Source organism: Hemiscyllium ocellatum, chromosome 50, assembly GCF_020745735.1.
Source record: "Hemiscyllium ocellatum isolate sHemOce1 chromosome 50, sHemOce1.pat.X.cur, whole genome shotgun sequence".
NCBI classification, from domain to species: Eukaryota; Metazoa; Chordata; class Chondrichthyes; order Orectolobiformes; family Hemiscylliidae; genus Hemiscyllium; species Hemiscyllium ocellatum.
The window spans coordinates 2612733-2625365 of record NC_083450.1 but is presented as its reverse complement, the minus strand read 5'-3'; the positions used below and the strand labels follow the sequence as shown (position 1 = coordinate 2625365).

At 58.7% G+C, this 12633-nt stretch overlaps 1 protein-coding gene across 1 annotated transcript in view; it reads left to right on the top strand.

Moving 5' to 3' along the window:
• LOC132805519 (atrial natriuretic peptide receptor 1-like) overlaps positions 1 to 12633 on the top strand; it is a 52648-nt gene extending 40015 nt beyond the window's left edge. The window contains exons 16-22 of the mRNA XM_060820631.1: positions 1768 to 1914; positions 3531 to 3654; positions 4397 to 4465; positions 4866 to 5040; positions 5922 to 6020; positions 11711 to 11802; positions 12414 to 12633. Of these exons, the coding sequence (XP_060676614.1) occupies positions 1768 to 1914; positions 3531 to 3654; positions 4397 to 4465; positions 4866 to 5040; positions 5922 to 6020; positions 11711 to 11802; positions 12414 to 12476 (769 nt within the window). The 3' untranslated portion in view covers positions 12477 to 12633. The remainder of the gene's footprint in view (positions 1 to 1767; positions 1915 to 3530; positions 3655 to 4396; positions 4466 to 4865; positions 5041 to 5921; positions 6021 to 11710; positions 11803 to 12413) is intronic.

Genomic DNA, 12633 nt, shown 5'->3' with positions numbered 1-12633 from the left:
GCACTATGGGACAATTTCCCATGGCCAATCCACCCTAACCTGCACATCCCTGGGCACTATGGGACAATTTCCCATGGCCAATCCACCCTAACCTGCACATCCCTGGGCACTATGGGACAATTTCCCATGGCCAATCCACCCTAACCTGCACATCCCTGGACACTATGGGACAATATCCCACTGCCAATCCACCCTAACCTGCACATCCCTGGACACTATGGGACAATTTCCCATGGCCAATCCACCCAAACCTGCACATCCCTGGGCACTATGGGACAATTTCCCATGGCCAATCCACCCTAACCTGCACATCCCTGGGCACTATGGGACAATTTCCCATGGCCAATCCACCCTAACCTGCACATCCCTGGGCACTATGGGACAATTTCCCATGGCCAATCCACCCAAACCTGCACATCCCTGGGCACTATGGGACAATTCCCCATGGCCAATCCACCCTAACCTGCACATCCCTGGGCACTATGGGACAATTTCCCATGGCCAATCCACCCTAACCTACACATCCCTGGACACTATGGGACAATTTCCCATGGCCACCCCACCCTAACCTGCACATCCCTGGGCACTATGGGACAATTTCCCATGGCCAATTCACCCTAACCCGAATATCTCTGGGCACTATGGGACAATTTCCCATGGCCAACCCACCCTAACCTGCACATCCCTGGGCACTATGGGACAATTTCCCACGACCAATCCACCCTTACCTGCACATCCCTGGGCACTATGGGACAATTCTCCATGGCCAATCCACCCTAACCTGCACATCCCTGGGCACTATGGGACAATTTCCCATGGCCAATCCACCCTAACCTGCACATCCCTGGGCACTATGGGACAATTTCCCATGGCCAATCCACCCTAACCTGCACATCCCTGGACACTATGGGACAATTTCCCATGGCCACTCCACCCTATCCTGCACATCCCTGGGACTGTGGGACAATTTCCCATGGCCAACCCACCCTAACCTGCACATCCCTGGGCACTATGGGACAATTTCCCATGGCCAATCCACCCTAACCTGCACATCCCTGGACACTATGGGACAATTTCCCATGGCCAACCCACCCTAACCTGCACATCCCTGGGCACTATAGGACAATTTCCCATGGCTAACCCACCCTAACCTGCACATCCCTGGGCACTATGGGACAATTTCCCATGGCCAACCCACCCTAACCTGCATGTCTTATGACTGTGGGAGGAAACTGGAGCACCCAGAGCAAACCCACACTGACACAGGGAGGATGTGCAAAACCTACACAGACAGTAGCCCGAGCCTGGAATTGAACCTGCGTCCCTCATGCTCTGAGGCTGCCGTGCTAACCACTGAGCCACCGTGCCACCCATAATACTCCCACTTGGATTCAATATGACCACCTTAATCCTGACCGTTCCCCCCCTTCCTTTCCCACTGCCCCCCGGCGCACTGCGTTTCCTTAATAATCCAAACTCCGAGATGGACACAAAGACGTTTGGAGAAGCAGATGCCTGGGAAAAGTTTGGAGGGATACGGACCAGGAGCAGGGGGGACGGGACTGGTTCATGGGACTAGCTGCTGTGGTGGGGATTCGAATCCGGGTCCCCAGAACCTGACCAGTCCGGCCACTTGGCCATCGCCTCCCCCACCTGGGTGATACAGGATCCTCCCCCCCTCCCCCCCACCCCCTAACCCCTCACCCAGTCAGTTCTCCAATGGAAAACTCCCTGGTCACTGTCTCTCCGTCCTGCCTGCTTCCTCAGGGAGAGCAGTTCCAACATCCTGGATAACCTGCTGTCGAGGATGGAGCACTACGCCGATAACCTGGAAGAGTTGGTGGAGGACCGGACTCAGGCCTACCTAGATGAGAAAGGCATTGCAGAGGCTTTGCTTTATCAAATCCTGCCACAGTAAGTACCTTCGGCCCATCTACCCCTTCCCCCCCTCAGCTCCGGGCTGTCCAGGGAAAACCCAGTGGCCTCCTCCTGCCCGCTGAGAGATTCTACTGTCCATGGTCTTCCATGTTCTCGCCCCAACCATGCGAGTTTCCTCCCCGTGTACATTTGCTGAGGTTGGAGGTTGCTGGTGGGCTACACCCAGTTGCGGTCTCCCTGTGACAACGGGGATAGTTTTAAACTGGAGAGGGTGCAGAAGGAACCTCACCAGGAATGGAGAGGCTGGGACTTTCTCGCTGGAACGTCGTGAGGATTATAAAATCGCGAGGGTGAACCGCAGGTGCCTTTTCTCTGGGGTGGCTGAGTTTAAAACTGGGGGGCCGCGTATTTTTAAGGTGAGAGGTGGAAGCTTTCTAAAAGGACTTGAGGGTCAGCTTTTGTACACTCACACGTGGAAGGAGTTTCCTGAGAAAGTGGGGGATGCAGGAACAGTTACAACGTTGGGATAAGGATGTGAACAGGAAAGGTTTTGGAGGGATATGGGCCAGCTGCAGGCAAGTGGGACTGGTTGAGTTAGGGATTAGGGTCAGTGTGGACTGGTTGGGCCGAATGGTCGGTTTCGTTGCTGGATGACTCAATAACCTATAACTCGATGGGGAGGCCATGTGTAAATTGGTTATAGGGGTCTGCAGGCTGGGTGGGTTAGCCGTGGGAAATTGGCCGTAGTGTCCAGGGGTCTGTAGGCTGGGTGGGTCAGCCATGGGAAATTGACCATAGTGTCCAGGGGTCTGTACACTAGGTGGGTCAGCCATGGGAAATTGACCATAGTGTCCAGGGGTCTGTACACTAGGTGGGTCAGCCATGGGGAATTGGCCGTAGTGTCCAGGGGTCTGTACACTAGGTGGGTCAGCCATGGGGAATTGGCCGTAGTGTCCAGGGGTCTGTAGGCTGGGTGGGTCAGCCATGGGGAATTGGCCGTAGTGTCCAGGGGCCTGTAGGCTGGGTGGGTCAGCCATGGGGAATTGGCCGTAGTGTCCAGGGGCCTGTAGGCTGGGTGGGTCAGCCATGGGAAATTGGCCGTAGTATCCAGGGGTCTGTAGGCTGGGTGGGTCAGCCATGGGAAATTGACCATAGTGTCCAGGGGTCTGTAGGCTGGGTGGGTCAGCCATGGGAAATTGACCATAGTGTCCAGGGGCCTGTAGGCTGGGTGGGTCAGCCATGGGGAATTGGCCGTAGTGTCCAGGGGTCTGTAGGCTGGGTGGGTCAGCCATGGGGAATTGGCCATAGGTAAGGGTGATAGATTTCCTTTCCTGCTCTGGACCCAGTTTGTTGGTGAGGTTTGGGGGGGTGGGGGGCTGGGTTTACTGGGTGGTTTTAGGGAGTCACTCGGACAGCAGTGACCTCCCTGTGGATCATTATGAGCGCAGAGTGACCTTCTCACTGTGTCCCCCTCCACTACCCCGGGGCTGGGACCCAGCGACACTGAGGGACCGGTGGGGACGGTGAGTGGGTCAGAGCGGGGTTGGGCGGGAGAGTGGGGAGGGGGATGTGGCGGTGGTGTACCCGGTGATCTGACCCCCCCCGACATCGGACTCTCTCTCTCTCTCTCTCTCTCTCTCTCCCATTGCCAGCTCGGTGGCTGAGCAGCTGAAGAGGGGGGAGGTGGTCGAAGCAGAGGCGTTTGACAGTGTCACCATCTACTTCAGTGACATTGTGGGCTTCACCGCCATGTCAGCCGAGAGCACCCCGATGGAGGTAATAACTCACCCCCCCCCCCCCCCCCCCCCACTCCCCACCCCACCCTGCACTCTGTAAACACCCCCCCACAGGGTAATACCCAGGGACTGGGCTCCTTACCCCCCCCAAGGGTAATACCCAGGGACTGGGCTCCTTACCCCCCCACAGGGTAATACCCAGGGACTGGGCTCCTTACCCCCCCACAGGGTAATACCCAGGGACTGGGCTCCTTACCCCCCCCCCCCACAGGGTAATACCCAGGGACTGGGCTCCTTACCCCCCCCCCCCCACAGGGTAATACCCAGGGACTGGGCTCCTTACCCCCCCCCCCCACAGGGTAATACCCAGGGACTGGGCTCCTTACCCCCCCACAGGGTAATACCCAGGGACTGGGCTCCTTACCCCCCCCCCCCACAGGGTAATACCCAGGGACTGGGCTCCTTACCCCCCCCCCCCCACAGGGTAATACCCAGGGACAGGGCTCCTTACCCCCCCCCCCCTCCACAGGGTAATACCCAGGGACTGGGCTCCTTACCCCCCTCCCCCCCCACAGGGTAATACCCAGGGACTGGGCTCCTTACCCCTCCCCCCCCCCCACAGGGTAATACCCAGGGACTGGGCTCCTTACCCCCCTCCCCCCTCCCATACCCCGCTGGGAGATCACTGAGGTGTACCCCTGAGCTCCCTCCATCCCAGCCTGTCCAATGGTTAATGTTGATGCTGCCAACCAGCCAGTAAGCTCTCCTCTGATTCGCTGCAGGTCGTGACTTTACTCAACGATCTCTATACCTGCTTCGATGCCATCATTGACAACTTTGATGTTTATAAGGTAAACGCTGCCCCCCTCCTCCTGATCCTCTCTCTCTCCCTCATCATCTCCCTCTTCCTCGTCATCTCTCTCTCCCTCATCATCTCTCTCTCCCTCATCATCTCTCTCTCATCATCTCTCTCTCTCCCTCATCATTTTGCTCTCCCTCATCCTCTCTGTCCCTCATCATCTCTCTCCCTCAACTACTCTCTCCCTCATCCTCTCTCTCATCATCTCTCTCTCCCTCATCATCTCCCTCTCTCCCTCATTGTCTTTTTCCCTCCCTCATCATGTCTGTCCCTCCCCTCCCTCCGCCTCCACTCTCTCTCTCTCTCTCGATCACTCAGTCTCTCAGCCTATTCCTCTCTGTCCCTCCCTCCGTTCCCTCGTTCCCTCGTTCCCTCGCTCGATGTGCCTGCAGGTGGAGACGATTGGAGATGCCTACATGGTGGTGTCTGGCCTTCCGGTCCGGAATGGGAAACTTCACGCCCGGGAGGTGGCTCGGATGTCTCTTGCCCTCCTCGAAGCCGTCAAGACGTTCAAAACCCGGCACCGGCCTGAGCAGCAGCTGAGACTCCGGATCGGAATCCACACCGGTAAGGGGGTGGGGGGGGGTGGGGTAGGGGGTGGGGGCAACAGGTCCACACCTGGGGAGGGGTGGGCACCATCAGACACAGCTGGGCAATGGCTGGAACCTTTATGATCGAGGCAGGTGAGCCCTGTTGCACGTTCAACAGGAACTTTCAACAAGGAAGGATGGGGCAGGGGTCAAATAAATGCCTGGAAATGGAAATCCAAGCAGGGGTACAGGAGGAATACAAGAGGCTGGGGTAATGATATTAGCAGGATCTCCCTCAGAGCCAGACATGAGGTGGGATTACGGCTTAGCCGTTGGACAAACAGATGTAGAGAATGTTCCAAATTTGCTGACGACCGCCTAGCAACAGCCCCTGAATTAAAGTTGGTTTCGCATGTACATGGTCAGCACGGTGACTCAGCATTCTCTGCAACCCTCACATCTCCATTATCCCACACTGACCAGGGATGTGCAGGTTAGGGTGGGTTGGCCATGGGAAATTGTCCCATAGTGCCCAGGGATGTGCAGGTTAGGGTGGATTGGCCGTGGGATATTGTCCCATAGTGTCCAGGGATGTGCAGGTTAGGGTGGGTTGGCCGCAGGTCGAGCAGGGTTAAAGGGATAGTGTCTGGGTGGGATGCACTTCTGAGGATCAGTGTTCATTCAATGGGTCGAATGGCCTGCTCCCACACTGTAGGGATTCCCCGATTGATGCCTCTGGGGTCAAAGCAGTGAAGGGACCTCACCCGATCAAGGACCCCTTCGCAGTGTCGAGCGTAGGACTTGAGGTTGGTTCCTCTTACAGTCCACTTTGGAACATCAGGCCATTCGGCCCTTCTAGCCTGGCCCGTCATTCACTCACAGCGACCCTCCTCCTAGCCTAATCCTTTCCGTTCACAGGGCCGGTGTGTGCTGGTGTGGTTGGCTTGAAGATGCCCAGGTACTGCCTGTTTGGGGACACGGTAAACACAGCCTCACGTATGGAGTCTAACGGTGAAGGTAAGGCCGGGCAAGCGAAGGGAGCCCGTCCATTTTGCTGCTCCTTCTCATTCCTCAACCGTGGGTGTGGCAGGCAGGACCATCTCAAAGTCAGGCCCATCCCCAACTCAGGGTCATCCCCAACTCAGGACCATCCCCAACTCAGGGTCATCTCCAACTCAGGGCCATCCCCAACTCAGGACCATCCCCAATTCAGGACCATCCCCAATTCAGGACCGTCCCCAACTCAGGGTCATCCCCAACTCAGGGTCATCCCCAACTCAGGACCATCCCCAACTCAGGGTCATCTCCAACTCAGGACCGTCCCCAACTCAGGGTCATCTCCAACTCAGGGTCATCCCCAACTCAGGACCATCCCCAACTCAGGGTCATCTCCAACTCTGGACCATCCCCAACTCTGGACCATCCCCAACTCAGGGCCATCCCCAACTCAGGGCCATCTCCAACTCAAGACCATCCCCAAGTCAGGGTCATCTACAACTCAGGACCATCCCCAACTCAGGACCGTCCCCAACTCAGGACCGTCCCCAACTCATGGTCATCCCCAACTCAGGGCCATCTCCAACTCAAGACCGTCCCCAACTCAGGGTCATCCCCAACTCAGGACCATCCCCAACTCAGGGCCATCCCCAACTCAGGACCATCCCCAACTCAGGGACATCCCCAACTCAGGACCACCCCCAACTCAGGGCCATCCCCAACTCAGGGTCATCTTCAACTCAGAGTCATCTCCAACTCAGGACCATCGCCAACTCAGGGCCATCCCCATCTCAGGGCCATCCCCAACTCAGGGCCATCTCCAACTCAGGGCCATCTCCAACTCAGGGTCATCCCCAACTCAGGGTCCTCTTCAACTCAGGGTCATCTCCAACTCAGGGTCATCCCCAACTCAGGGTCATCTCCAACTCAGGACCATCCCCAACTCAGGGTCATCCCCAACTCAGGGTCATCCCCAACTCAAGACCATCCCCAACTCAGGGTCATCCCCAACTCAGGACCGTCCCCAACTCAGGGTCATCCCCAACTCAGGACCATCCCCAACTCAGGACCATCCCCAACTCAGGGACATCCCCAACTCAGGACCACCCCCAACTCAGGGCCATCCCCAACTCAGGGTCATCTTCAACTCAGAGTCATCTCCAACTCAGGACCATCGCCAACTCAGGGCCATCCCCATCTCAGGGCCATCCCCAACTCAGGGCCATCTCCAACTCAGGGTCATCCCCAACTCAGGGTCATCTCCAACTCAGGGTCATCCCCAACTCAGGGTCATCTCCAACTCAGGACCATCCCCAACTCAGGGTCATCCCCAACTCAGGGTCATTCCCAACTTAGGACCGTCCCCAACTCAGGGCCCTCCCCAACTCAGGACCATCTCCAACTCAGGGTCATTCCCAACTCAGGACCATCCCCAACTCAGGGCCATCCCCAACTCAGGGCCATCTTCAACTCAGGGTCATCCCCAACTCAGGACGATTGCCAACTGAGCGCCATCCCCAACTCAGGACCATCCCCAACTCAGGACCATCCCCAACTCAGGGCCGTCCCCAACTCAGGGTCATCTCCAACTCAGGACCATCGCCAACTGAGGGCCATCCCCAACTCAGGGCCCTCCCCAACTCAGGACCATCTCCAACTCAGGGTCATTCCCAACTCTAGACCGTCCCCAACTCAGGACCATCCCCAACTCAGGGCCATCCCCAACTCAGGGCCATCTTCAACTCAGGGTCATCCCCAACTCAGGACCATTGCCAACTGAGGGCCATCCCCAACTCAGGACCATCCCCAACTCAGGGCCATCTCCAACTCAGGGTCATCTCCAACTCAGAACCATCGCCAACTGAGGGCCATCCCCAACTCAGGGTCATCCCCAACTCAGGACCATCCCCAACTCAGGACCATCCCCAACTCAGGGCCGTCCCCAACTCAGGGCCATCTCCAACTCAGGGTCATCCCCAACTCAGGGCCATCCCCAACTCAGGGTCATCCCCAACTCAGGGCCATCCCCAACTCAGGGTCATCCCCAACTCAGGACCATCCCCAACTCAGGGCCATCTCCAACTCAGGGTCATCCCCAACTCAGGGCCATCCCCAACTCAGGGTCATCCCCAACTCAGGACCATCCCCAACTCAGGGCTGTCCCCAACTCAGGGCCGTCCCCAACTCAGGGCCATCCCCAACTCAGGGTCATCCCCAACTCAGGACCATCCCCAACTCTGGGCCATCCCCAACTCAGGGTCATCCCCAACTCAGGACCATCCCTAACTCAGGACCATCCCCAACTCAGGACCATCCCCAACTCAGGGCCATCCCCAACTCAGGGTCATCTTCAACTCAGGGTCATCTCCAACTCAGGACCATCGCCAACTCAGGGCCATCCCCAACTCAGGGTCATCCCCAACTCAGGACCATCCCCAACTCAGGGCTGTCCCCAACTCAGGGTCCTCTTCAACTCAGGGTCATCCCCAACTCAGGACTATCCCCAACTCAGGACCATCCCCAACTCATGGCCATCCCCAACTCAGGACCGTCCCCAACTCAGGGTCATCCCCAAATCAGGGCCATCCCCAACTCAGGGTCATCCCCAACAAAGGGCCATCCCCAACTCAGGACCATCACCAACTCAGGGTCATCACCAACTCAGGACCATCCCCAACTCAGGGTCATCCCCAACTCAGGGCCATCCCCAACTCAGGGCCATCCCTAACTCAGGACCGTCCCCAACTCAGGGCCATCCCCAACTCAGGATCGTCCCCAACTCAGGACCGTCCCCAACTCAGGGCCATCTCCAACTCAGGGCCATCCCCAACTCAGGACCATCTCCAACTCAGGGCCATCCCCAACTCAGGGTCATCCCCAACTCAGGGTCATCGCCAACTCAGGGTCATCTCCAACTCAGGGTCATCCCCAACTCAGGTCCATCTCCAACTCCGGACCATCTCCAACTCAGGGCCATCCCCAACTCCGGACCATCTCCAGCTCAGGGTCATCCCCAACTCAGGGTCATCGCCAACTCAGGGTCATCTCCAACTCAGGGTCATCCCCAACTCAGGTCCATCTCCAACTCCGGACCATCTCCAACTCAGGGCCATCCCCAACTCCGGACCATCTCCAGCTCAGGGTCATCTCCAACTCAGGGCCATCCCCAACTCAGGACCGTCCCCAACTCAGGGTTATCCCCAACTCAGGGCCATCCCCAACTCAGGGTCATCCCCAACTCAGGGTCATCGCCAACTCAGGGTCATCTCCAACTCAGGACCATCTCCAACTCAGGGCCATCCCCAACTCATGGCCATCCCCAACTCAGGACCATCTCCAACTCAGGGTCATCCCCAACTCAGGTCCATCCCCAACTCAGGTCCATCTCCAACTCAGGACCATCTCCAACTCAGGACCATCCCCAACTGAGGACCATCTCCAACTCAGGGTCATCTCCAACTCAGGTCCATCCCCAACTCAGGACCGTCCCCAACTCAGGGTCATCGCCAACTCAGGGTTATCCCCAACTCAGGGTCATCGCCAACTCAGGGCCATCCCCAACTCAGGGTCATCGCCAACCCAGGGTCATCCCTAACGCAGGGTCATCCCCAACTCAGGACCGTCCCCAACTCAGGGTCATCTCCAACTCAGGACCATCCCCAACTCAGGACTGTCCCCAACTCAGGGCCATCTCCAACTCAGGGTCATCCCCAACTCAGGACTGTCCCCAACAGGGCCCACTCCCTCAGCGCTGTCCCTCCGACAGTGCCCACTACCTCAGCACTGACCCTCCGACAGTGCCCACTCCCTTAGCACTGACCCTCCGACAGTGCAGCACTCCCTCAGCACTGACCCTCCGACAGTGCCCACTCCCTCAGCACTGACCCTCCGACAGGCCCCACTCCCGCAGCACTGACCCTCCAACAGGGCCCACTCCCTCAGCACTGACCCTCCGACAGTGCCCACTCCCTCAGCACTGACCCTGCGACAGTGCCCACTCCCTCAGCACTGACCCTCCGACAGTGCCCACTCCCTCAGCACTGACCCTCCGACAGGCCCCACTCCCTCAGCACTGACCCTCCGACAGTGCCCACTCCCTCAGCACTGACCCTCCCACAGGGCCCACTCCCTCAGCACTGACCCTCCGACAGTGCCCACTCCCTCAGCACTGACCTTCTGACAGTGCAGCACTCCCTCAGCACTGACCATCCAACAGTGCCCACTCCCACGGCACTGACCCTCCGACAGGGCCCACTCCCTCAGCACTGACCCTCCGACAGTGCAGCACTCCCTCAGCACTGACCCTCCGACAGGCCCCACTCCCTCAGCACTGACCCTCCGACAGGGCCCATTCACTCAGCACTGACCCTCCGACTGTGCCCACTCCCTCAGCACTGACCCTGTGACAGTGCCCACTCCCTCAGCACTGACCCTCCGACAGTGCCCACTCCCTCAGCACTGACCCTCCGACAGGCCTCACTCCCTCAGCACTGACCCTCCGACAGGGCCCACTCCCTCAGCACTGACCCTCCGACAGTGCCCACTCCCTCAGCACTGACCCTCCGACAGTGCCCACTCCCTCAGCACTGACCTTCTGACAGTGCAGCACTCCCTCAGCACTGTCCCTCCGACAGTGCCCACTCCCTCAGCACTGACCTTCTGACAGTGCAGCACTCCCTCAGCACTGTCCCTCCGACAGTGCCCACTCCCTCAGCACTGACCTTCTGACAGTGTAGCACTCCCTCAGCACTGACCCTCCGACAGTGCGGCACCCCTTCAGCACTGACCCTCCGACAGTGCGGCACTCCCTCAGCACTGACCCTCCGACAGTGCCCACTCCCTCAGCACTGACCCTCCGACAGGCCCCACTCCCTCAGCACTGACCCTCCAACAGTGCCCACTCCCTCAGCACTGACCCTCCGACAGTGCGGCACTCCCTCAGCACTGACCCTCCGACAGTGCCCACTCCCTCAGCACTGACCCTCCGACAGTGCAGCGCTCCCTCAGCACTGACCCTCTCACAGTGCAGCACCCCCTCAGCACTGACCCTCCGACAGTGCAGCGCTCCCTCAGCACTGACCCTCTCACAGTGCAGCACCCCCTCAGCACTGACCCTCCGACAGTGCGGCACCCCCTCAGCACTGACCCTCCGACAGGCCCCACTCCCTCAGCACTGACCCTCCAACAGTGCCCACTCCCTCAGCACTGACCCTCCGACAGTGCGGCACTCCCTCAGCACTGACCCTCCGACAGTGCCCACTCCCTCAGCACTGACCCTCCGACAGTGCAGCGCTCCCTCAGCACTGACCCTCTCACAGTGCAGCACCCCCTCAGCACTGACCCTCCGACAGTGCAGCGCTCCCTCAGCACTGACCCTCTCACAGTGCAGCACCCCCTCAGCACTGACCCTCCGACAGTGCGGCACCCCCTCAGCACTGACCCTCCGACAGGGCCCACTCCCTTGAGCGTGCTTTTGGGAGATGGGACTGGAACAGTTATCCTTGTTCCTGGGTGGGGCAGTACCCGCTGTTTTGATGATGAGCAGGACGAGGGACACTCTGGGCTGAGGAGCTGACTCCTGGTCAGTGTGGGCTCCCCTGGGCTCTCTGAGGACAGAGTCTCTCAGTGACAGGGAAAGCGAGGAGGGTCATGGGAGTGTGGGCCGCAGGGAGACTGCCATATTCACTCTGCCTTTACCTTCCTCCCTTCAGCCCTGAAGATTCACCTGTCTGCAGCTACACAGGCTGTGCTGGAGGAATTCAACTGCTTCCAGCTGGATTTACGGGGGGATATCGAACTGAAGGTAAATCGTGGCACAGGATCCGCGTGTTTCATACAGCCCTGAGGTCCCAGGGACAGGGACAGCACAGGGTTAGATACAGAGTAAAGCTCTCTCTACACTGTCCCCCATCAAACACTCCCAGGACAGGGACAGCACGGGGTTAGATACAGAGTAAAGCTCCCTCTACACTGTCCCCCCATCAAACACTCCCAGGACAGGGACAGCACGGGGTTAGATACAGAGTAAAGCTCCCTCTACACTGTGGAGGGTCAATGAGCAGAGTGTGTGCTGTGTGTGGGGAGAGCTGTCCAATCAGCGGGTGGGGAGGGCGGTCACTGGGAAGCTGAGCTCCTGATTGGACGGTGGGGTGACCCTGTGTCTGACAGAAACATCATCGGTGTCTCCGTGAGCTGGGAGTGTGGCAGTGCCCAGCCTGCCCACCTGTCACCCAGCCCCTTCCCCAGGGCTTCCTCCCACTGTGTCCCAGGCCTGAGTCCCCTCCCTGCATGAACTGGGCTGCTCCCCCCGGCCTGGAAACCTGCAGGTTACCGTGTGGGCACTGAGGTCCGGTGCTGAGCTCTCTCTCTCTCTCTCTCTCTCTCACACACACCTTGTGTCTTCTTGCCTTCCAGGGTAAAGGGAAGATGAGGACCTACTGGCTGTTGGGGGAACGTCCCGTCAGCACCCATAGCTGATATCCTGGCGTGGTCCTGCGGGGTGCATCAGTCGCTCCCCATTGCCTGAATTCCTGCGTCTGATCTCAACAGCATCTGTCTATCTCTGTGGAGGGGAGCACGGTGTCTCTACCCTGTCAGTACTGCTCAGGACTGGGATCACAGAGAGAATCTCCTG